We start from the raw sequence: 26787 nt of genomic DNA, 5'->3' as shown, positions 1-26787 counted from the left end.
TTCTATTTGGAGTGATGTTCATAAATCCCTTCGGGCAGCAGTACCCTAAATTCAAATGTTTTACCGACCGTCGCAGGCGTAAGCTGCCTTCTCTACAGCCAGGAGACAAAGTCTGGCTTTCCCCCAGGAACATCAAGCCTTGGGTTCCTTTTCTGAAATTTGCCCCAAGATTTATTGGCCCATACACTATAATTTCTAAGCTAAATCAGGTTTGTTTTAAACTTCAGATCCCTAAAAGCCTCAAGATATCTAACTTCTTTCATGTTTCCCTTCTGAAGCCTTTAGTCCTCAATAAGTTCTCTCGTCCTCTTCCTACCTCAGTTCCGGTCTCTGAGGATAATCAGGAGTACGAGGTTAGTTAAATTCTGGATTCCTGGCTCTGTAAAAGCATTTTTCAGTACCTTGTGCATTGGAAAGGTTTTGGTCCTGAGGAGAGAGTTGGATCCCTGCATCGAATGTCTTTGCGCCTCGTCTTTTGAGGAGGTTTCATTTGAGGTTCCCCTCCAAGCCTGGGCCCAAGAGGGGGTGGCCTTGTAAGAGAGGGGGTACTGTCATGAATCTGCAGTAATGTTTCATGCCCTGACTGTCTGCTACCTCTCTGGTCTGTGTATCAGCTTTAGGGACCATGCTCTCACACCTGTGTGTTTAGGTAATCTTCTCTCAGCATGGATACACCCCAGCCTCTAACAGGAAACACTATATTAACCTACGCACTGCAAGCCATCTTTGACCAAGCAACAATTATGTGAAGGCTTCCATGAGTGTTTCTTGCCATGTGCTCTACGTCTAATCTCTGTGTACCGACTTTGGCTTGTTCACCCGACCATCCCTGCCTTCTTGTTTGGCCCGACCTTTGGCTTGTCCTTCTGACCATCCCTGTCCGCTTGTTGCCCCAACCTTTGGCTTGTTCTCCTGACTATCCCTTGTGGCCCTGTACTGCTGGTTCCTCTCCATCCACCTGAGCCAGCCGTGAGCGTGAGCTGGGAGACCCTGGGAGCCAGGACCTGGAGTCAGCTGCAGCCAAGTCCATTCTCACCATCAGAGGCTATGGTGAAAACCTGCTGGCTCTTAGGCTCCACACCCTGAGGAATCTTATGTTATAGCTCCCTGTCCAAGACCGTGGCTGCAACCCTGTGTAGCTGCTTCTCTGAACCATCGACCCTCAGCAGTCAGCCATTGGATTCACAACCTCTGTGGTGTGCTCCCCGCGACTTGCCCCTGCAGGTGATGCTGACAATAATTATTTAGACCACTTACTTCAAGGTCCATTTGCTTTGCCAGCTGTTTCTTTCCATTATCCAGCAACCTATGCATATTCTCCTCAGACGTCCAGAAAAGTGTCTCCTGTTGTATTAAATGTTAGCATACAGTACCGTCAGAATTCACAACCAAAGTACAGCAAACAAACATATTTATAATTCACAAAGGCAGGGCCTGAATATCCAAGTATCAGCAGGTTCTCACCTCATCTGAGGGTGATACTGGAGACTTTCCCATGTGGCTCTGTTCTAATTCACAATCCAGAGACCTCCAGAAACCTGCACAACATATATATATAAAATGTATGGGTTAATAACAAAAGACAAACCTGCATAAAGCTAAAAAGAACATTTTTCCACTAAGTATTTTCTAAGTAACCCCAGACTGAACTAGAACAATGGTGTATATTAATAGCAATAATATAAACAGAAAAAGAAAATCAAAAGGTCACCTGTTTTTCTAGCAGATGTGGATTTACAGTTTCCTAGAAGAGGGGGTCTCCTTCGTGTGGGAGAGGATTTACAAACATCTGGCTGATCTTCTGAAAGGAGAACAAAGAGCTAAAGTTTGTGGCACTATGGTTTCAAAACAATATATGTATACCTCTGGGTAAAATACCTACCAGATCTGACCAATTTTGGGTTTGCTTAGATTTTGTATGAAACTGGTGGATAATATTTCAAATGACAGTACGATTTATTATCTAACTGTACATAAACTGGATCTAACAGATACCTAGATTTAAACAATTAAAATATGTATTTACTTACATTGATGGCTAAAATGTCTTTATGCCCAATCACTGACTGAAGCCTTTACTGGTGTAGCAGGATTCCAAGCTGTTTTGCTGGATATGAGTCCCCCTGGGCCACCGGGTGCAACTAAAGTACCTCTGTGCATGTTCCTCCAAGTGTGAGCGCTCAGACCAGTCCAGTAACTTTGGGTTTTTTGTATTTATTGAGAACTTGGATGGGAGAAGGGAAGAGTGGGATACTCCTTTGACTCAACTATGCACAATTTGCTAGGGACAACTGAAAAATGCCGATTGATGCTGACTTGACGCTGGCTAGATGCCGGTCAACGCCAGTTGATGCTGGTTAACGCTGGCTTGCTGCCTGTTAACTCCAAACTGACCTTGGACTGCTTTCTCACATAAAGAAGTCCTTTCTTTAACTCCCTTAAGCACTCTTTGCTGAGGTAGCTACTTATACTGCTGCTGCGCTGCTGAACACTTCAGGGCCCACACTGGCACCCTCTTTCTCTCACTTATCTTCAGGGCTTAAACACTGGCACCCCCTTTCGCTAAATCTTCTCCACAGGTTAGCTGGCTCCTGGATCCCCTTGACCTTCTGGAGTGGTCCCCTCTACTAGGCAGACCCCTGGGCAGTCTCAGGTACTCACGATACTGTTATTCCCCGAAACTTCTGCCCAGCAGCTCCACTTGGTCCACAGCACTCTGGATCCCTTCTCTGCAGCTCAGCTCATACTTCGTCCTCTAAGCCGATTGCCCAGGACACTCTCACTTGCGCTGACAGGAGGAGAGACAGCCATCACGCTCCTCCTAGGACTCTGCTTCCCACCAAAGACACTGCATCATGTGCTCCCCTCAGACTTATACCCTATCCTAGGATGCTTTGCGGGAGATTCTGCCCTCTGAGATGGATACAAGCCCTGGTGTGCTAATGGTTAGGTTTCCTCCACTGTCCAATAAGAGCCCTCATTGGACACAATGGGGAGACTCCCCAGACTCAACAGACACCCTTGAAAGCACATGACAGCCTAACAAAATAATCAGGCCCTCCTGATATGCAGACAGGGCCACCCATATGCTTCTTCCTAGCACCTATCTAGGAGGGTGCTACACTGGGAAAATCCAGGGCTTTTCCACCTGGTGTACTGTATATCATCCGCTGCAGGATTCAAGATCCCCTCCCTGTTGGATGTAGATGGAACTGTCATAGGGTTTCAACTTTTAATTTAATAGACTGAACTTTGGAGCTAGGCTTGGAGGTGGTTTTCAAGGGTAAATGTCTGCAAGATGGGTCACTCACAAAACAATACTGGATTTAAACCAAAAAAGCCACTGTAAAACCCACTGCATTGCGAGGAGTGGGTGTTACCTGCCATACTTTAAGGGACTATCATGGACAAGTCTGGTAAATATAGATGAAGCTTTAGCCATTCTGTGCTACTATCAAATCTGACCATATAAAATTTGTATAGTCCTACCTTCAGTATGTGTTATACTTCTGGAAAGGTGAGGTCGGACAGGACGAGAAGGACTTAATTCAGACTGGAGTTCCTGCATGGAGAAAAACTTGTCAGTAAATATTTATCCTGGTCACCTTTCACCCAATCCTTTGCTTCTCAGTGCTATCTGAGTGATGCGCGTAAAAACAGAAAAGGGATGGCAGAAAATGACCAAGTGGTCTATCAGGTCTGCCCCTTTTTTATATTTTTACCTTTTTATCTGATTATAGGTCTATTTTTGTACCAAACATGTTTAAATTCATTTAATGTTGACTGATTAATTACCTCTGTTGGAAAGTTTGTTCCAAGTATCAACTACTTTTTGGTAAAATAATACTTTCTAAAATGAGTTTTGAACTTTCCTTGTACAAGTCTTAGGACCTAATCGGAGCTTCATATTGAAAATACTCCCTCTGGAACCTTTTCATGCCCTTAATGTAATAAATTATGTCAATTCTTTCCTAAAGACTGAACATATTACATTCCTGCAGTCCCTCATAATATGGTGCATCCCTCAGACCTTTCATACTTTTTGTCGCATGTATCTTTTTTTGTAAGTGAGGTCTCCAGAACAGGGATCATGTTATAAATTATGTCTAACTAAAGATCTAAATTAATGAATCAGGATCTCTTTCCTTCTCCTGGTGAACCCTCCAGCAATTCACCCACATCCCCTTCCAACCCCTAATGTTGAGAGTTGATGGGTATTACATGCTGGAAGAGTTCAATGGTCAGGCCCAAGTAATGGTGCAGAGCAAGGAAGGTGACTCTTTGCAGACGAAGAGCGATAATCTGATAAAGGAAGAATGGGAGAAAAAAGTGAATATATGATGGCTTCATTTTAGTTCCATGAACATAAAACTGAAATATATATTTTTCCTAGATTATCCACTACTTTCCACAACTACATTTTTATCTGAGGTCCCACATACAAAGCAGCTACCAACCTGGACAGTCCGGATTAAACTCTGGGGGTAGGAGCGGAACACAGCAGAAAATGCCTCAACGGGAAGTCGTAGCACCGTGCTCTTCTCTACAGCCTTTGCTGTAACTGTGCGGTATGGTCTCTGGTGCCCCTGCAGATGGCAAACAACACTTGTATTACATATACAGGATAAAAAAAAATGTGCAGATTATATTTACTGAAATGTGGGTACCTTACATTTTGCAGGTATAGAAGAGCATGTGACAGTGGTAGCGCTTGGTGATTTGCTTATCACTGTCACGTGATGGTAGGAGGAAAGTCCTCAACCTTGTAAATTCTTACAGCACCTGGCATTAGTTTACATTTTTAGTTTAATGTCCATATTGAAGGCATGGGTACCCTTTAACATAGAAACATAGAAACATAGAATGTGTCGGCAGATAAGAACCATTTGGCCCATCTAGTCTGCCCAATTTAAAGCAGAACTCCCAGCATCAAAGTAATAATTTCCCCTAGTCCCCTCCCCGAATCTTGGACAATGTACCTTCTTTAATTATCTTAACTTTCTAGCTCAATACTTTTTTTTTTTTCTATGTAATGTAGCAGTCCCATAACCATTCTAGTCCTATCCTTCTCCTTCCTTTGGTATGGCAGTAGGTGGGGAGGAGCAGCCACACAGGGGCTACATGTCCCATGCATCTGTGCAGATCAAGCTGCTGTGGGTGTGGCCAGTATGCTGTTTGGGCCAATATTAATGACCACTGGCTGCGGTAGCTGCATCATCGTGTTACTCCTGTAGTAGTAAGAACTACAGGGGGAGGTAAAACAATAGTTATTGTCAAAGGCAGGTACACAAAGGGGCCCTTTATGACGTAGATGGAGCTGTAATGCACAGGAAAAAATGAAGTGCCATCTCTGCAGCAAGTTAAGGGAAAAAAATCCAAACTGGATTCCTGCTTTAAATGTTACACTGCAGAAAATTAAAAAATGTGTGAAGGGCTTTAATGATTGGTTCGTGTTATCTTTTTGTGAATACCAGAAGCTCCTGTATTTCTGTTGTCTGCAGACACCAACTCAAAAAATGTCAGATAAAGGCACATAATAACTAAGTGTTTTAAATGCTCACTTGCAGTGCTCTCCTTTCCCTAAGGCAGTGGTCCTCAACCATTTGACGAGCAAGGGCCAATAAAGAAACTTGGTAACTGATCGCGGGCAACAATGAGTGGAATGGGCGGATAAAAGGATATAGACTGCATATGCAGAGAGGACATGGACACAGCCCGCTCTTTTCTATGGGCCCTCCGATCTGATCTCCTTTTGTTTGTTTTTTTTAGCGGATGGAATTGGAGGTAGGCCGGTGGACACAAGTCCATTTACATCTCCCACTCCATAGAGGTGAATGAAGGGTCTAAATGGATCGGACTGATCGTGTAAGGGGCCTAAGGCTGCTTTCACACTGATGCACTAAGTATGTGAAACAGGTATTTAATGGGATTATAACTCAACAAACAGCCATTAATGTCTAAACCACTGGCAACAAAAGTGAAAATGTCCAAATTGGGCCCAATTAGTCATTTTCCCTCCCCATTGTCATGTGACTTGTTAGTGTTACAAGGTATCAGGTGTGAATGGGGAGCAGGTGTGTTAAATTTGGGGTTATTGCACTCACTCTCTCATACTGCTCACTGAAAGTTTAACATGGCACCTCATGGTAAAGAACTCTCAGAGGATCTGAAAAAAAGAATTGTTGATCTACATAAGGATGGCCTAGGCTATAAGAAGATTGCCAAGACCCTGAAACTGAGCTGCAGCACTATGGCCAAGACAATACAGCGGTTTAACAGGAGAGGTTCCACTCAGAACAGGCCTTGCCATGGACGACCAAAGAAGTTGAGTGCACGTGCTCAGCGTCATATCCAGAGGTTGTCTTTGAGAAATAGGCATATGAGTGCTGCCAGCATTGCTGCAGATTTTGAAGGAGTGCGGGGGTCAGCCTGTCAGTGCTCATACGCCGCACACTGCATCAAATTGGTCTGCATGGCTGTCGTCCCAGAAGGAAACCTCCTCTAAAGATGATGCACAAGAAATCCCGCAAACAGTTTGCTGAAGACATGCAGACTAATGACATGGATTACTGGAACCACATCCTGTGGTCTGATGAGACCACGATAAACTTATTTGGTTCAGATGGTGAGGAGTACAAAGATAAGTGTGTCTTGCCTACAGTCAAGCATGGTGGTGGGAGTGTCATGGTCTGGGGTTGCATGAGTGCTGCTGGCACTGGGGAGCTACAGTTCATTGAGGAAACCATGAATGCCAACATGTACTGTGACATACTGAAGTAGAGCATGATCCCCTCCCTTCGGAGACTGGCCCGCAGGGCAGTATTCCAACATAACGACCCCAAACACACCTCCAAGACGACTACTGCCTTGCTAAATGAGCTGAGGGTAAACGTGATGGACTGGCCAAGCATGTTTCCAGACCTAAACCCTATTGAGCATCTGTGAGGCATCCTCAAATGGAAGGTGGAGGAGCGCAAGGTCTCTAACATCCACCAGCTCCGTGATGTCATCATGGAAGAGTGGAAGAGGACTCCAGTGGCAGCCTGTGAGGCTCTGGTGAACTTCATGCCCAAGAGGGTTAAGGCAGTGCTGGAAAATAATGGTGGCCACACAAAATATTGACACTTTGGGCCGAATTTGGACATTTTCACTTAGGGGTGTACTCACTTTTGTTGCCAGCGGTTTAGACATTAATGGCTGTGTGTTGAGTTAATTTGAGGGGATAGCAAATTTACACTGTTATACAAGCTGTACACTCACTACTTTACATTATAGCAAAGTGTCATTTCTTTAGTGTTCTCACATGAAAAGATATAATAAAATTTTCACAAAAATGTGAGGGGCGTACTCACTTTTGTGAGATACTGTATATATTATAGATATGTGTATGTGCACCATATGTGCGTTGCATTATGCACATGTATGTGCACATCACACATTTGACAGGACAGTCACACACTATACTATACACTATATTATCTTTTTTCCCTGTTTGTTTGTTATTGGCTGGTGTTAAAAAAACCTAGGCGCTCTCACAAAGTAAATTTATTAGGCTAATTAGCCATGTGTTGGACATATAATACATACCTGCTATATATTCAAACTTATCTTTTATGGATTGTTTATCCTAGCCTGGTCTAATTATGTCTTCTGTGGCCACACGGCGCCCTCTCCCCTTTATGGTGTGGATGGTCTGGCTGGCTCACAGTGTTGGCACCTTGGGTAAGTTTGGAATGGTTTGGACAGAGTGAACCCGATTCCAAAAAAGTTGGGACACTCTACAAATTGTGAATAGAGTTTTAGCTGGCAATGGTGAATGGTACGGTGGATTGTGTTCACCGACAATGTTTTCTGGAAGTATTCCTGAGCCCATGTTGTGATTTCCATTACAGTAACATTCCTGTATGTGATGCAATGCCGTCTAAGGGCCCGAAGATCACGGGCATCCAGTAGGGTTTTCCGGCCATGACCCTTACGCACAGAGATTGTTCCAGATTCTCTGAATCTTTGGATGATATTATGCACTGTAGATGATGATAACTTCAAACTCTTTGCAATTTTTCTCAGGGAAACTCCTTTCTGAGCTTTACTATTTTTCGCCGCAACATTGGGGGAATTGGTGATCCTCTACCCATCTTGACTTCTGAGAGACACTGCCACTCTGAGAGGCTCTTTTTTATACCCAATCATGTTGCCAATTGACCTAATAAGTTGCAAATTGGTCCTCCAGCTGTTCCTTATATGTACATTTAACTTTTCCAGCCTCTTATTGCTATCTGTCCCAACTTTTTTGCAATGCGTAGCTCCCATGAAATCCAAAATGAGCCAATATTTGGCATGACATTTCAAAATGTCTCACTTTCAACATTTGATATGTTATCTATATTATATTGTGAATAAAATATAAGTTTATGAGATTTGAAAATTAGTCCATTCCTTTTTTACTCACAATTTTTACAGTGTCCCAACTTTTTTGGAATTGGGTTTGTAGAAAAATGCCAATGTATACCGATACAATAACATGTATTATACAATGTTGTTATACCATTAACTGACTATGCTTTATACATGTTTCTGATTTGTTATAGTTTGCTGATTAGTAGCGGCCTTCAAATCCCCAATATTGCCAAAACATGTTAGACACTACTCTACAACTACCTACTCAACACATATTTGTGACCGTATAACTGACGTGTAAACAATTTTTAACCATTCTACTTTTAACCATGTACTAAATAAAATATGTGAATTTTATTTCATAAATTGTTTGTTTTTTACCACTGATACTGCTATAATCCCATCATATACCTGTTTCGCATACACTACTTCAGGGATGAGGTGCCTGATATAGTACTGTCACCTAGCCGCAAAAACCCTCCAAAAAAACTGATGCAGTGCACCTGTGGCTTTCCTGGGGGTTAGCTGCACTTTCCATAGACTTCTGAGAGCACACCAAACCCGCAGGTGATAACAGAAGTCTATGGCTCGGTGCAGATGCATTGCAGTTTGAAAGCAGCCCAGTAACCACTGCAGAACAGATATGCCCATATACTTTACCCTGTGATTTTAGTCATAAACTTCCATTCAGGTATCACCTGCTGTGTCTGTCCCAGCATTTGGTGTCACCCCCCCCCCCCCCCCCCGAGACAGGAGCCTGGGCTATATAAGAAGCAACAGCTTATGCGGCTCTACTCCACTGCTACTTGCTTCCTCTACCGCCGGTTTCATTTACTGATGCTCTGGGATAGAGGGTTGGTGATCTGGGCTTGCCGACCCGCCATCTCAGAGCAGGGCCCAGAGCAGGAAGTCGGCTGAAGCTGGGGTGTTTACATGCCACGGATGCAATGTTTGTACCTGACAAGCAACAATCAGAGGGCAGCAAGCCCACCAAACACAACATGTTCAGGTGAACAAGGAAGTGCTGAAAATGCCTTGCACTTCTGTCAGCAAAAATAGTGTTAAAACAGGAGATGAGAAAGCATCACATCGCCTCCTCATCGCCTCTGAAAAGCAATCAAAACTCAGCACGCTTAAATCTACATTAAATAATTATTTATTCACTTGCAATGTGCCTTTGAACTTGCTAGAAAATTTGATTGCTCTAGGATAGTCAATAATGTACCTGAAGAAGCAATAATTGCACATGTAAGGGGGTTAAAAATATGCCAGTTAGGTGCTCCCCGAAAGGGAGGGTAAGGGTTAATGCCTTTCCCGGTTCTTTGGTTTTGGTGGGTCCAATCCACTGGTCTTGTGATATAAAAGAGGGACAGTGGTCCGGAACAAAGAGCCCCATAGCAGACAGACCCAGAACCCGTAGAAGAACCACGTGTAGCGGACTGTCATTCCTTGATAAATGCAGAATTACATTCTGATCATTCAGGCTGTGTGTGGACCTTTAAGACTGCTTGCAGAAGAGGCCAGTTTAGAGGTCAGTCTACTTCCCACCGGAAGTAGAAGAACAGCATTGTGGGAAATGTAGTTCTGAAGTTTGAGCAGACTGTTATCTGGATTACAGAAGAAACTGCAATCCCAGGATGCAACGGGGGAAAGGGAGGATCAGAGCAGAGCCTTTATCCATTTCAAATAGTTTTTATTGCAATTTTTGTCAAACAACAGGGGAAAACAATAAGCAGGGTTGCATAAGATGTGTAACAGGCATTGTGAAATAAGAATCAAATATCAATATTCAACCAGATCAATTTAGCTCATAAGCACATAAAATCCTCAATACATTAACCACTTGCCGACCGCCGCACGACTATCTACGTCGGCGGTCAGCCCCTCACAGGCAAAGTGACGTAGGGCTACGTCACTAGCTTGTGAGGGTCTAGGGAGCGAGCGCGCGCTGCCTGAGGTGCGCTCCCGCTCCCGCGTGGTCAAGGACCCCCCCCCCCGCGCGTGTGACCGGCGGACCCGATGTCCGCCGGCCACTCTGCGATCGGCGGGGGAGAGGGAGAAAGTCAGGCAGCTTGTGTAAACAAGCTGCCTGTCATTCTCCCCTCTGTATGAGAGATGATCATATGGATCTACTATGTAGATCCGTTGATCACTCTGCATACAGCTGAAGCCACAGCCAATCACAGTTAGAATCACGCCCCTAGGGACACACACAGCCCCTCCCTCTCAAATAAAGTTAACCCCTTCACTACCAGTGTATTTTTACAGTAACAGTGCATATATATAGCACTGATTACTGTAGAAATGTCACTGGTAACCCCAAAAGTGTCAAAAATGTCAGTCAAGTGTCCGATCTGTCCGCCGCAATGTCGCAGTACCGCAAAAAAAATCGCAGATCGCCGCCATTACGCGTTAAAAAAAAAAACAACAAAAATGACAAAAATCTTTCCCTTAGTTAGTAAACGCAATAACTTTTGCGCAAACCAATCAAAATACGCTTTTTGCGATTTTTTTTACCAAACATAGGTAGCATAAAACAAATTGGCCAAAAATGTTAAAAAATTTTGATTTTTACATTTTTTTGGGGGGGAATTTCATATAAAAAAAAGGGAAAAATATTGCTATTTTTGCAAAATTGACGCTCTTTTTTTGTTTATAGCGCGTGATCAAAAAATCGCACAGGTGATCAAATACCGCCAAAAGAAAGCTCTGTTTGTGGGAAAAAAGGACGCCAAATTTGTTTAGGTACAGCGTCGCACGACCGCGCAATTGTCCGTTAAAGTCACGCAGTGCCGAATCGCAAAATACCCCCTGGTCGTTTAGCAGCCAAATCCTCCGGGGCTTAAGTGGTTAAGGTAAAAGCTTAAAGCACAGCTTCCACACTCTATTCAACTGGGAAGAACATAATAGTGCAAGTGCGCCATATAGCAGCCGCATATTAAATGTCAGATTGGGTTATACAGAGAACTTCAAACTGAACCAATGGTACCAATGGGACCAGTTGTTTTTTTCCTTATGGTAAGTCTCACTCGTGGGGGCCATAAGTAGCTCGTACATATCAGAGCAGAGCCTTTAGACTTATCTGCTTCACACACACTCCTCTCCTGGGAACTCAGCAAGGACAGATCCGCCTGAGAGCTGTGCTGGGACACAGTCTGCATTTGAGGCCTAATACATGTGGCCTGGAGAGAGCATGGAGCCCGTCCTCAGCAGTGCGGATGCTGGTGATTTCACAGCAGTGGCAGAGCCAATGAAGCTGAGTGGACTGACTGAGACAGCAGATGCATACAGAGGATTGGGTGAGAGATATCCAACTGCATTAACTATAGTAGTTCAATTGTCATAAGGAGGAAGACCTGTGACACAGTACAGACGCTGAGGAAACCTTACCGTGATACAGAGGTTGTCATAGGACACTGTAATATTATAATAGGGTGTGGCAAGCTGAAGAGGCCTAAACTGTATACACACAGATCCTTATACTGCATACATGCTATAGTGAGCCTGGATGGTAATAACTTCTATAATTTTGGTGGATTATAAATAGTTCCTATCCCCATCTTGGAATACAAATATCACTTACACAAGTGATTAAGAGCACCAACCTGCCGGCGAAGAATCGTAAGGCCTTGCAAAGGAGTGACTACACCGGCTAATCCATAAAGGGGGCCCCCGATTCAGTGTTATGCCAGTTATTTAGATAGAATAGAGAGGTTATTACAGTAATTGCCTGAATATATTCAATTCCAGGTTGCTTAATAGTGGATTATATCACATTGTTTCTTGATCACTCTCACTAACTACAGTTTTAGAATTTATAACTATATACTACGTTATATGCATTGCTAAGCATCTTACTTGAGTTAGTGTTTGCTCCCTAAATTATACATTCATTATTGGGATTTAGAAGATCAAACTCCCTTTAATCTTTGATCTCATATTCTGTTGTGCTGATCTGTATATTTTACAATTTAATTGTTCCAGTACATATTTAAACTGGCGCTTCATTGTGTCAAAGTGTATTCTTAAAGGCGCATATACCCAGAAATTCACCAGCTGTGCCAGTGGGGCGGAGCTTGATTTTGGGGGCTGACAGGCGGAGCAAGGGACCCGTTTTACTTTAGCGGCTCCTGAGGGGGTAGCGCTACACACATCAGGGAGAACCATACCTAGGAGGAGTAAAAGAATGTTGCTGGTTACTGCCGTGATGTAGAAGGGCATCATGACTTGGGGCTCATCCACGAAGATTCCAACACTGTGAAATGCCACTAATGGATCTCCTTTATCGTACATGAACTCTACCTTTGCAAGTATGCCAGGGCAGCATATAGCCTGAGTTAGGATTGAGGATGTAGGAGAAATACTGTTCTTGCATGTTGGACTTTGAGATGTTAATTTCTCTACTTTTATAAGTAAAGCTTTGAAACCTTGTTCCTGTCTGGTCTGAAGTTATTCAAGGGGTGTACTGCAGGTAACCAGCATGGTCTACAGCTCGGGTCATTAACCACATCCCGCCTGGCCTATAGCAGAATAACGGCCAGGTGATGCTTCCATTATCCTGACTAGGCGTCATATGACATCCACTAGGATAAGTGGCTTATATCGCTCTGACACACCTCATCTCTGATCTTGGTAAAGAGCCTATGACATCGACTTTTTACCATGTGTTTAGCTGTGTCTGATCACAGCGTAACCAGGAAGTGCCCGTTATCGGGTTTCCTCAATTTGTGCTGACAGGATGCCAGTAGAGGAGAGCTGATAAGTGGCTCTCCTGACAGGGGGGTTCTGCGTTGACGCATTGATTATCAGTGCAGCTCCATCAGTGGTGCCCACCAGGATACCCACAAGTGCCCGCGTAGAATGCCAATCCATGCCTACCTAGGATGCCAATCAGTGCCTTTCAGGGATGCCTATCAGTGCCTCTTCATCAATGTTGCCTATTGGTGTCATTAATCAGTGCCACCTATTAGTATCCATCATTGCCCATCACTGCCACCCATCAGTGCCACCTATCAGTGCTAATAATTGCTGCCTATCAGTGCCACCTATCAGTGCCCATCAGTGCCGCCTATTAATGTTAATCAATGCTGCAAATCAGTGCTGCCTATCAGTGCCCATCAGTGCTGCATATTAGTGCCTCCTCATCAGTGCCAATCAGTGCCACCTCATCAGTGCTGCCTCATCAGTGCCCATCAGTGAAGTAGAAAACGTACTTATTTTATATACGTTTTATTTAACATTTTATAACAAAACGAAGAAAACATTTTTTTTTTCAAATTTTTTTGTATATTTTTATTTGTTAAACAAAAAATAAAAACCCAGTGATGATCAAATACCACCAAAAGAAAGCTCTATTTATAGAAAAAAAAATGATACAAATTCCATATGGGTACAGTGTTGCATGACCTGTAATTCAAAGTGTGACAGCGCTGAAAGCTAAAAAATGGCCTGGGCAGGAAAGGGGTAAAAGTGCCTTGTTTTGAAGTGGTTAAACACATTGGGATATGAAGATGTCAGTACCAAGGTTGATGAAGTGTGCAGATACAAGTGATTACCTAGGGTACCTGAATTTTACCAAGCAGCCTGTTATTAAGCATGTGCCTGGGACAGGTAGGATAGCCTCTTGCAGGAGGGTGTTGTTATCGGCTCTCTCTCCATGGGTGGTCTGTTTCCCATAGCAATGGAAGCTGACTTGTGCTGCAAGGTCCCAGCCTGAACACAGGTACAGAAGAGTTAAGTGGAGTCCACGCTGGATGCAGGGCTAGACCACATACCGTTTACTGGGAGTAAGGTAGAGATGATACACTGGACAGGCGGATGTGAACAAGGCTCAGCATGTCCCTCCTAAATGCAAGTTACAGAGAAGATGTACAGTGTCATGGGGACCCAAGAGATAACTGGATAACAGTGACAGTGCAAGTGTACACCGTGTATGTTCATCTTTAAAAGCAGAGGCCCACCTTTAGGTTGAGTATTCCCCACGGCAGCCTCAGCCTTATCCCCATGGCATTGAAGGAAAAGGCACAAAGCAAAGGTACCCCAAGTGTATGGTAGTGATCCTGTACAAGTGTCTATCTATTGTAGCCCAGAGGAACCCAGCCCAGGGGTAGGGGCAGGCCTCTCATGTGATCCACACTTGGCACCCAACAAGTTCATGGGAAAACATGGAGGAAAGGTCCATCTTCAACCCTACCCTGCCTACACACATTAAACTTTCATTTCTAATCCTCATTTTAAGGGAATCAGAAATTAAACCTTACAAGTTTAATTTTTTTTAATCCTTTGCACTTCTTGGTATTACCTTACAACTAGTGTTGAGCGAACACGGACTGTATTATTCGTGTTCGTACCGAATAATTGGATTTTTGTTACCCGAACACGGACCCGAAAACTTTACTGTATGTTCGGGTTTAAAATCCGTGTTCATTCATTTTATTTCCTGTTTTGTATGTAATGGCGTGCTTTTAATGGCAGGCTTTCAACAGCCAATCAACAAGCGTTTAACTGGTGTGCGCCATCACAGCCATGCCTACTAATGTATTAGTAGCTGTGATTGGCCATCTGAAGCATGTGACCATGTCTTTATAAGTTCGAGAGCCCCAGCGCGCCGCGTCATTCTGCTGTAGTTTAGGGACAGAGCACACATCATACGTGCTGGCTGCTGATTAGGGACAGACAGTGATTCTGTGAAAAATTGTGTCCGAAAAGAATGCAGGGAGAGGTCGGAGTGCAGGCAGGGAAAGTTATTAGGGCATTTTAGGGCGAGGCTGGAGATTAGGCAGGGTCAGTCTTCTACATCGATTTTGCTGTGTGGGGGGTGGTGCAGTGAACGATCTTATTGGGCATATTAGGGACAGGCTGGAGATTAGGCAGGGACAGTCTACATCGATTTTGCTGTGTGGGGGGTGGTGCAGTGAACAATCTTTTTGCCCTCACTTGAGCCCACTGAGGAGGAGGAGGGAGAAAAAAATCAATTTTTATCAGTCTGTTGTGTGCAGCGTTCAGCTATATTTCACTACAGATTGCTGTTTTAATCTGCTATTAAAAAATGTATTTAAAGGGGAATTTTTTTTAAGAGCACTTGCCATGCTCTTGACTACATTTTGCTGCTCTTGACTACATTTTGCAGCACTCTAGCCCTTTCCATTGGTGTTTTAGAGCCATTTTAGTGCCTGAAAGTTCGGGTCCCCATTGACTTCAATGAGGTTCGGTGTCCGGGTAAAGTTCGGAAAAAGTCCGGGACACGGTGTCCACTCAACTCTACTTACAACTGCTTCAAACTGCAGCTTTGACTGCTTTTTTTTTTTTAGTACATTTTGCAAACTAGAAAAACATATGCTCCTCTCTTCATTTTGCACTTTTTTTTTGTGCCTGGCTAATCAGTTACTATTTTTGTAGCATAATATCAGAATAGATCAGCCAAGTTCATATGTAGTGCTGTGCTTACCACTCTCCCTGTTTCATGTCATTTAGGATGCAGGGTGTTATCTGTATTTTGCAGGATAGTTGTTTGACGTTGATGACTGTTTAGGATAGTCTATACAGACAAACAAGTAGGCAGTTGCAGAACACATAGATCAGTCAGTGGTGCTTAAAAATGTAGGATTTTTCTTGTCGATCCCTTGCACCATTAAAAGCACAGAGAGAATCCCTTCAAACTAAAAGACTTGAAGTTAAATACAATGTTTAAAATTTAGTAAAATCATTTTAATTCCGTTATTGCTCATCCCTCCTTTTTGTCTGAAAATATTGTTGATGCAAATATAACTTACTACAGTGGAGGGGCACAAACAGCCAATCATGAAAACAGACTGATCATTCTATAATAAAACACCAAAAGGGAGTAGTAACTAGTATTTTTTCTGTATGTTTGATGCACAATACAGATAAGCACTTAGCAAAGCATTTGCTTTGTGTTACTTCATGTTTAAAGCAGAGTTCCGGCCTCAGAAACGTTTTCTTAGAAAAAAATACCCCCCGGGGCAGTCAGGGCTAGTGCATTCCACAATGGATGGCATCTGAACTGTCTCAGGTCACACTTACCTTTTAGAAGAAATACTTACCTTGAAAATTTCTTGTCCAGCGCTGCCATCTCAGGTGTGGGCAGCTGAAGCCAGGGCGTCCCAGAATGCCCTGCACCGGCCCCGCTCGTCACTTCCGGGGCAGGCGCGTCAGAAGCTGTTTAGCAGGGAATGATGCGCCTGCACAAGAACTGACGAGCAGGGCCGGTGCAGGCGCATTGACTCCTGGGAGCTATGATGTTCAACTCCCAGGAGTCATCGCAAGCAGGAAGTGACGGCGCAGGCCGCGGCCGCAGAGGGAGGAAGTAGAAGGAAGGTAAGTATACTTTCTTCAAAAACAAGGTAAGTAAATAAAAAAAAAATCGTGACTATCCATTAATTTTTCAGGTTAATGTCAGCAAGCGGATGGCCCAAAGTCATTTTTGAGGCCGCAACTCTGCTTTAAGCTGAATAAAACCCTAGTATAAAACTGTGACAATAGCTTCTTTGTGCTGTATTACATATAATGACCAGAGTTTTACCATGGGTGATAAAGCAGTCCACATCTATAATAAAAAGTCTGTTTCCCTGCCATCATGCAGTAGAGCCAGACCACTGCGTTCCATGTGTTTATGCCGCGGCCCTCTCTGCTGCAGTCTGACTTATGCCTTGTGAGTCAAAGCTAGAGCCCTACATTCAGCAGAGCTCAAATTCCATGCCTTCCAACAAAGGTTCCAACTGTGTGGAGTTGGGTTAAAGAGGCCAAAGATTTGCCTTACTGGTAGGATGCACTTGGAGAAAAATGCAAGGTGTCATTGCTGGCCTTTTTCTATAATGCTAGTTACCTGACCAACTCCAGCTTCAGTAGTTGGCCTTAGAAAGCACTGATGCCACTTGATGAGCAAGGCCAGGTGACTTGTATTTTTAGAAACAAAAGTTAAAAAAATAATAAAGGTGAGGGTATGTTTCCAATACAGGTTTTTGTTCTAGCAAAAAAAAAAAAACAGCCAGGGTGCCACCTACCTAGAAACAGGGTAGCAGAAATTCTGAGCCCTCTGACCTTGTGGGATCAAGGCAGGCACAACAAGGCATCCTTTAATCTTGTGAAAAAAACTGCGTACATCAGACAAATAAAATCCAACAAATGAACCACAACTATTTTGTCAACTCACTGTTAGAACATCCAGGATGCTGAGGAGGCTGTGCATGTTATCACCAGGAGACACCGACTTCATGTAGTGCCTGGTACCATCCTGATTGGAAGAGATTAGAAGATGTGAAAGACATCACTGCTTGTACTCACATCAGACTAATGAAAAAGCATTATGTATGAATTATATTAGTAGATCCCAAGCTTTATACAGTGAAACTTTCCAGCATATGACACATTTGTTTAGGCTTACTTAGAGATAGCCATTTAAGATTTGGCATTTGTAAAAATCAGACTCTAAACTCTTAATTTGTTATTAGGACTAGATAGTTGTGCTGTTGGTCACTTGTATTCTCTTCCTGTCCCAGCAGAAATGTTAGCCCAGACTGTAAGGCCTCAAAAGATGCTGCTCTGTTGCCTGTCAGATCTCAAGAAAAATAATTAAAATCCTACCAGGCTGAATGGAATCAAGAACTGCCAGGAGGGGTGTGGCAATCAGGAGGAACTGGTGCTGAGGTCACTCTTCACTTCCTATATCTTGGAACTGATCGGTGGGCAGTGTTGAACCACTACAGGATTATAGAGCGCACTCTCACCAGCACCCTCTCTTACGGTAGAACATTTGAGTAAGGGCATCTGGTGCGTGGAGTGGTGCTCTATCAAATCTATGCGATCTCCTGTTGGGCTATCATATTCTGACAACCGTTGCCGACAATGGCGGCATCTGATTGGATGAAGATGCTGTACAGTCAACAATTTTTTTTTCAGCTCCTTCGATTTTTAATTTAAAAGATGTTGGATGGGCCAACGGAGCCACCCGCATAGTGAAGTTCAGCAAGAACCAACCAAAATTCACACAGTCTATGCTTGGATTTACGAGCAACAGGGCCTTTCAGAAAATACTGAGTCTGTTCATCAGCACCAAACTCAAACGGGAGATGGCATGCTAACACTTGGCCTCTAAGTTCTGCGCTGACAGAAAAAAAACAGGTGAATAGGTAAAAATAAATAAATAAATAATAAAGCTGTACTATTAGGCTCGGTTCACACTACGTTGCTACTTAGGGGGCGACCTGTGAAGTCGAGTTCAGCGCGACTTCGGCGCGACTTGCATGGACTTCATAAAATTAATGTCTATGCAAGTCGCCTCCAGGTCGCCCCGAAGTAGTACAGGACCCTTTTTCTAAGTCGGAGCGACACAATGGGAGCGTGACGAACCGAGACTTGTCAGGCTGACAAGTCGCGGTCCAAGTCGGATCAATGTGAATGCGGTCTAAGACCATGTTTTAGATAAAAACTGAACATGACTGATGCAATGTTGTAAATTATGTATAATTAATCAAATTATTATTTGTTTCAACATTCACATGTACGTTTTTTTTTGCTTGTGTTTGTTTAGATCTTTTTTTTTTTTTTTTTTTTTTTTATAATACCATACAAAATACACAACATGTTAGAACAGTCTTTATTTCATTTGTAAATTAGATTTAACTTGTGAATAGATTATCAGTTTAAACGAATGCTAGTCAAACTAGAAAATATTTTTTTGGTTTAGGCTGGGTTCACATTGATGAGAATTGGATGCGGTTTTCTCCGCATCCAATTTGCATGACAGGAGAGTGTGATTGGCTCTCAATGCAGCCGGTTCACAAAGCTCTGGAGTGGCCATAATCCACATTGTAAAAGGGTACTGTGGGTCTTTGGCTCCGTAATTATTATTTTTTAGGAAAATATTTGCTAAAATAAAACTTTTGTACTGAAAAAAAAAAATGTATTACTTGAAATCATACGTATTTACAAAGCTAGTGCTGAATCAGAAATCCTATAGCTGAAACGTAAAAATGAATTAAGTCCATAATGGGAATACAAATTAAGAAAGCGAAAAGTGAAGTAGTTTAAAAAAAGGATTTTTATTTTTATATATACAGTATATTGAATATTTCTCAAAATGTATCAGTTTACCCAATATTGGCATTGTGTCCATATAATCACAGTATGCAAGTATATGGCATTTTGTGGGCAGAGAAGGAACTAGCCAAAGGGCAGTTGCTTTGACCTGGTTGGGTAATCCAAACATGCCAAAATAAGTGAATCAAGAATTTCTGCTTTTATTAAAATGATTGCTACAAGGTAAAAAGCTGTATAGCAGTTTAAAATAGGTTAAATAAGTAACAGGTTTTTAGGTTTATAATGCAAAGTAGAAAAAAAAAGCAAGAAGCTGAGTTATGAGTATGATTGTCAACGCAGACAACCCTTCTTTCTAACACTTTTGCCTAGGACACCATTTACAGTATGTTCTATTATTTGGTCACTGAGAGCATCACAATTATTCACGAAATGAAACACAAGGAAAAAACAAAACCTTACAGGATCCGTCAGGGAGAGTTCCAGCTTCCCTTCAAGGACTATGTAAATACTTGAATCGGGCTGTCCAGGGCAGAAGACCACACCTCCGGGGTCATAGTGTTCATATACCACATACTGACAAAGTGCCAGGAACAGAGGCCTCTCAAAGTGACCGAGTACACTGACAAAGACAGAGGAGACAGAAAATAAAGTTTACATGGTTATGGACAACAGATAGCTGTATACATTAGAAGGCTGGCTAGACCATTATTAGTGGATTTACTGTAGTGATCGATCAATATCGTTTTTTTTTACTGCCGATACCGATATTTTGGTCATCGGATATCGGTATCGGCCGATATCTGCCGATATTTTTGGACATTAACATTTTTTTTTTTTTTTTTTATGTCTACAGGTACTGTGGTGGAGGGATCTGGGGTTCTGAAAGACCCCAAACCCCTCCTCTGCACTTAAAAGCATTCTAAACGCCAAGTTTGGCTGTTTTGAATGCTGTAAGTTTTTTTAATTCTGCGGCGCCAGTACCCGAGTACGCGGCAAATTCAAAGAAATGGAGACCCGGGTCAGACAGCAGCGTTGAAGGTAGGATTCCCGGTGGGACGGGAGACCCGGGCAAGCCTTGGAATGACAGCCGAGCTGTTTCCCAGCCGCATCGATTGTCATTACAAGACAGCCGACCGTCGGCTATGGACACGGTACCGGGGTGATGCTTCTAGCTGCAGGCATCACCCTGGTACAAGCACTTTCCCTGAAATATTGGCAATATCGGTAAATCAAAAGCCGATTCCGATATATCGGGGAAAGTGCAGATCGGCCCCTGATATATTGGTGTTGACGATAATCGGTCGATCTCTAATTTACTGTACCTATACTCTTGGAATACTAGCTGGCTATCTATACCCTACCATTTTACCTCTCCAGTCTATCTCTAAAATATCCCTGCGCTTACCCCCGGAGAACCTATGGTGTGGTATCTTTCATATGCAGGCCTCTGTACTTGAATTTATTAAAGTGTAACTCCACTTTTGCTGAGAAAAAAACATTCCCCTCTGGGTGATATATGTACATTGCAAAGATTATAACAACCTTTGTTACAGATTCCTACCTTTTGTTATTCTGAAGAAATCCCTGTTTGTTCCTCTGTGCCTCTGTGCTGAGTGGGTCTAATGGGAGTGGTTTCATAATTATCAATCAGCTGTGAAGCTACAGAGCACTAATGGGAAAATCTGCTGGGCCTGTATTGGGAGTATCTCACTAAAAATGACATTTTTCTTTCATGGGATGCCAGAAATCTGACTTGTATCTTAGGCAGACTTGTGGGAAAATTGGTAAACCAATCACGCAAGCAGGAAATGTTTCTGGGGTGTGGTCAGTATAAATTCTGTGTACAGAACAGCTCCAGGTAGCCATATTGCATTTTCAGAAAATTACAGCAGCTGCAAATTGAAAAGGAAAAGTCATTTTTAATAACATCCAAATACAATATGACTTGTGTCACAATTATATACGCTAAATTCTTTTTTCCTTTATTGGCTCTTTTTTTCCCCACAAAAGTAGAGTTACCCTTTAAGAACCAATAGTTAATTTTTAGTGAACTGTTAAAAAAAAGTTAAATGTACAATCATGACTAGCACATTATGTTCTTTGTGTGATTTCAGATTTGTTGCTTTCTCCCTCCCTCCTGAAAAGCAGGCAGCACTAACAAAACGCATTGAGAAACACTGGATATTCCAATATTGATTTAGGATCTCTAGTTAAGGCTAAGGATTTTATTGCAAGAACAATCTTACTCTATACTGATTCAACTCTAAAATAGTTATATACTGTATATCTCCATATATGGGGTACCAAGAGGGCATAACACCCTGAGCGAATTATAAATACACCTGTAGAAAATATGGTTCACGGTACGTATGTACAGAGATCACCCAGAGGGGAATGTTTTTTTCTCAACAAAAGTGGAGTTATGCTTTAATGTCAAACTAATGATGTACATTTACAGTTAGGCAGTCGGCAAGTGGATAAATAAGGCATATTTCCTTAACTTTTTACAAAAGAAATATGTGAAAAACAATCCCCATAAACCAAAATACAAAAATGCTGTGGGCCTGAATTGTTGCCCCGGTCCCCTCTTAAAGGTTGCACAAAAGATATTTCTTCTAAAATTTATCAGCAATAAAATAAATATTACTTCTATTAATTTTCTATGATTTGTCTTATAGATATTTTGGAGAGTTTAATTCACTAACTGGGGATCTCTACTAGCATGAGGTGCCTAAGGACCTCCAGATAACACCATCAGTAGAAGATGTGAAATTAATATTCAATAATATACTTTACGAAGTAAAACTTTTGCCATTCTAGGTAAAACCTTCCTAGGAGAACTGCAGGGCTGTATGGACCACTCCAAGAGCTACCAAACAGACAATACTGCCCTACCGCGGTTCTTCCTGTATAAGGCACACCAGAAAACGTCTCTTGACAAGAAAACTATACAATTAAACAAGGCTTCAGAGTTCTGTAAGCCTCACCGGACACTCTGCAGCATGTAGAGCACCTCTGGGGGCAGATCAGGGGTCTCCAGCTCAGATGGGGGTCTGAGAAGAGAATCTGGCGCTGCTTCTGAGTGATGAACGGGAGCCGCTGGAGGTTCCCATCCTCCTCTCCGAATCCTGAAAAACATAACATTCCATAGAAATGTATTACACCAACATCTTAACAACTTCTGTATCCCTCTGCGGCTCACCACCTCACCTCTGTTTTAAACTCAGCACCTTCTTCCTCTTTTTCATCTGTAAACACATTGAGACGCTATTAAATAATGCAAGTGACATGGATTTATTTAAAATGACCAACAAACATATATTTTTTTTTTTTAGCTAAAGGTAAAATCATTCAAACAAAATATAACATATTTGCAGGGTAATGAGAGATTTCATGAACAATGAGCAGTGTATGACCTCTAATTGTTCCATATTTTTAAGTAAATTACAATACTTTGTATTGCACATATATACCAAAAACAAATACTGAATGATATTTCTACGTTTTTTTATAAAGATAATTTAAAGAAAACCTGGCAAAACATGTTTCCAGAATGAGAGCTAAAGTGTTAGTCTTCAGTCCAATCAATGTGTCTCTTTGAAGGCCCTTGTAGGGGCGTAACTACAGGGGTTGCAGGGGTCGCAATTGCAACCGGGCCCCATGCTTCAGGGGGCCTGTGTGGCTCCCCTGTACACCTGGATAGGAGGGTTGGAGGGGCAGCATGTAGAGAAATCACTGTCCTCCTTTTTCTTCCTGTAGCTGCAGGAGGAAAATGGAGGAGATTGGTTCCTCTGTATGTTGCCCACGCCGCTCCTCCCATCCAGTGTACTTGTGTTTGCTGTCTCTGGGCCCCTGTGTGCTCCCCTAACCCCCCCCCCTCCCCACACTGTGCTACCGGCTTCCTCCCTCCCCTCTTCTGCCAGCTGCTGCAGGGGATGTGTCACAATAGAAAATCAGGAAGGGGTCAGTAAATATATAATTTACCAGCTCCGTCCTTTTCTGAATGGACAGAGTCATAGTCAGTGACATTGTGAAAAAATAGAAATAGAAAGATAAAAAATAATACAATTAAAATACCAAAAAATAAAAACTACCGACACCAGTGGGTGAACTTCCAGGATCGCAAAGGTCACACTTGCAACCGGGCCCTGGCATTCCACCACCGTGGTGAGGCCCCAAGATGGCAGGAAGGGGGCCAACTGCTGAACTTGTGAAAGGGTGCCACTGTAGGACCGTAATAAAGGGCCCCACAACTAGAGTAAAGGGCCCCAGGATCAGTGGGAAGAGCCCCAGGCTTGAAGGGAAGGCCAGGGGTCCAGGGGGCCTTCATGGTTTCTTGCACCGGGGCCCTGAAGGTTCTAGTTACGCCTCTGGCCCCTTGGATACTAGGTCCAGGCTGCACATTGGAATACAGCTTCTACACAAGTTTGGATTAAATTGTTAAACCCCACACTTAATCTCGACTTGGGCAGAGGTAATTTCTCCATGTGTCAGGCTTCACAGGGATAGATTTAAAGATTTATCGATACTTAAGCATAATTGTTACCTTAAAAAAAATATTTAATGCTATGTAAGAAACATTGCTAATGTTTACTTGGTTTACCCTTATTTAATTTCCTATATCATATTTCATTACCATATTAAACAAGGCTTACACAAGGTACAAACATTTATTATGTTTATGGTGCCTATGTTGGGTACCTTGTATTGGGGGAAATACTCGCACACAGTGTATAGAATATTTGTCACTAATGTCTTTTATATAACTCTTGCAGATTTGGCTTGCAGCAAAAGATTCATTTTTAACACTGATATCAACAGTCCAGGGAATATACAGACTCTTAGCATTAATAGTATCTGTTACCAGAGAACGGCTTCCATTATCAGAGGTATTGTCTTTTCTGGGTATAGGCAAAGAACGTTTATGTAGTCTGCACTAGCTCCATGTTTCTGCACCGCTCACCGGAGTAGGTAAAGTGAAGAAGGAGCCTTCCCTAAGCTATCCCTTTTTGCTGGGAGCCTGAGCTATTCACTGGCCCCCACAAGTGGGTTCCTTTCCCTACTATTCACTCATCAAAATGGCATGAGGCCCCTTATTTAGAATAAAAACAGGAAAATATCCACGCTAAAAATGATAATATAAAACACAACAAAGAAGCAGCCAGCATAAAATTATGTTGATAGCAAAATATAAAAATACATAAAGTCCATATGCAGCGCTAAGATGATATAAAGATCTAATGGTCCGTATTCACAGTAGGAGGATGAAATCCCATAACCAGCATCAGTCTAAGTGGACAGCCCATACCACTACAGTGCCCAAAATATCTCCTTACCAGAGCCAAAAATGAAATGGATGTGTAGAGATTTGGTCCTAAGCAGTGTTCAAGTTTACAGCCTCCTCGATATACACTTCCACTAGGTAGGGGATAATAGGCTCCACTACTCCAAATATATACCCATGCTGGGCTACAGAGATAGCCTTTATCTCAATCGTGGGGATGTCATCACCAAAAAGAGACAACAGGGCAATATATAGTGAAGGTCTGCATGAACCAGAAGAAGTTTATTAAGAATGGTACTTACAAACTAATGTGTTTAAAAGGCTTCAAAAACATCATGTAGTGCCACAGCTCGTAACGTACTTGTGATATTAGGCATCCCGCTGATGCGTTTCATCCAATAGGATTTCTTCTCCTGTTTGGAGGAGTGGAGCTTATTATCCCCTGCCTAAAGACAGATGACGAAGATCACCAGAGCTTGCAGTGTTCAATCAGAGAGCTGCTCTCTCTGAGACACCGACAGAGACCATGAGGGGATAATTTCCCCTAACAAACTCCATCTGTATGATGGCACAGTGCTACCTACCCAATGGAAGAAAACCTGCACCTGCCTACAAGTCCTGCAGTTTATGCTACTCAATGCTATTCTTTTGCTTTATGCTGTCCTCTACAAATAAGCCCAATTTGGGTAATATGCAGACTAGAGGGCATAGCTACAGGTAGGGACTGTGTAGAAGCCAGCTGGACTGAATAAACTAAATGATGACATCATCAGTTGTCATCACCTACTACTTTACTTATGTGGTATTGAGTGGGACAAGTTCCCTGGGGTCGAAACCTGGGGCATAAAGGGACCAGAGGATTATACACACAAGGCTTGGAGCATTGCTATTTTGCCTAATCTACTGCAATTTATGCTATGCTACATTTCCAGATGGATAGGCTTGGGACCTTGGGAATACCTTGCTCGCACACGTGCCATAACAAGGGGATCTATTGCACAATATTAATGCTTTAATGAGAATTGGAGGTGTTGTGCATGTAGGTATTAGGTGTCTACTTATGGTAAAGTTTGATGTTTGGTTGAAGGGTTCCAGTCTGAGCATTTAAATAATGTTCAAGTATATTACGAAAAGTCTGTCTGTTATTGTGGCTTTGGCTCGAGCCCTATGTGACATATCTAAAACTACTGACATGACCCCTTCCTGTTCCTGTAGACTAAATCCATATTAAGTGTTTACTCAGAGATAGCTTTGAGGATTGTGGGTTCCAAAAGTGCATTTTGTGTTTAATTCAGGCTTCCATCTAAACCTTAGCAAATCTGCTGTGTTATATTTAAGGTTCTCATAATGATAATGAGACAGTGACACGAGCTATAGACAGGACTTTATTAGTATGTTTCATGTTACAACTCTACTTGTCCAATTAAAAATATCAAAAGGATAATTGTATGTAGATCTTTTTCAAGTTCTCTTATTTATGGCCATCCTAAGCCACATGGTGGGCTGTGTTTACCAGCTAGATGCTTAGGTCATTGTTCCTTAGGAATTTGAGTAAGCAGATGTGGAATTAAAGATTAACATTTAATATTTGTGATTATATTGTTTTTCTTTCTATTGACCTCTCCTGACATCTCCAAATTGTTACTGAACACACACAGAAATTCTCACCTTGTGTGGAACCCTCTGGATTGGCTTCCTCGGAATATCCAATAATGTAGGGCCTGCAGACAATAAATAAATTGTGGTATATACACAATGAAGAATTAGTGAAAAGTAACAAGGACAATAGGCTTGATTTAAAAAACTATAAAGCAGAACTAAACCCTCTTATCTTTTACAGCCAATGAGTTGCCATGTTGTTGCACATGTGATCAGTTATCACACCAGCTATTTAATGGCTTGACTTAACTAACTAGTACAGATATGAAGACTCTCCTGCTACCACATATCATTTATTCTGGACTTGCCCCAGCAATGCCATGTTTTGGGATGTGATGGAAACTCACCTTAATATAGCAAGGAAGATTATACTACTCAACTGGAAGAGT

General features: G+C 42.4%; 1 protein-coding gene across 2 annotated transcripts in view; it reads right to left on the bottom strand.

Moving 5' to 3' along the window:
* Positions 1 to 26787, bottom strand: part of LOC309553278 (patatin-like phospholipase domain-containing protein 6) — a 108242-nt gene that overhangs the window by 66624 nt on the left and 14831 nt on the right. The window contains exons 2-12 of one of the 2 annotated variants that reach the window (XM_082254284.1): positions 26408 to 26460; positions 22666 to 22703; positions 22443 to 22583; positions 19915 to 20074; positions 17570 to 17650; positions 4458 to 4586; positions 4222 to 4302; positions 3490 to 3562; positions 1712 to 1801; positions 1465 to 1538; positions 1258 to 1344 (exon numbers count right to left, since the gene is read on the bottom strand). In XM_082254284.1, coding sequence (XP_082110410.1) covers positions 1258 to 1344; positions 1465 to 1538; positions 1712 to 1801; positions 3490 to 3562; positions 4222 to 4302; positions 4458 to 4586; positions 17570 to 17650; positions 19915 to 20074; positions 22443 to 22583; positions 22666 to 22703 — 954 coding nt within the window. In that variant the 5' untranslated portion in view covers positions 26408 to 26460. Of the gene's footprint in view, positions 1 to 1257; positions 1345 to 1464; positions 1539 to 1711; positions 1802 to 3489; positions 3563 to 4221; positions 4303 to 4457; positions 4587 to 17569; positions 17651 to 19914; positions 20075 to 22442; positions 22584 to 22665; positions 22704 to 26407; positions 26461 to 26787 lie in introns of those variants that run through there. The other variant, XM_082254283.1, reaches the window with a different exon arrangement.

This window comes from Pelophylax lessonae (assembly GCF_965119305.1).
Source record: "Pelophylax lessonae genome assembly, chromosome: 4".
NCBI lineage: Eukaryota > Metazoa > Chordata > Amphibia > Anura > Ranidae > Pelophylax > Pelophylax lessonae.
The sequence above is the reverse complement of the archived record's forward strand: the minus strand, read 5'-3'. Positions and strand labels throughout refer to the sequence as shown.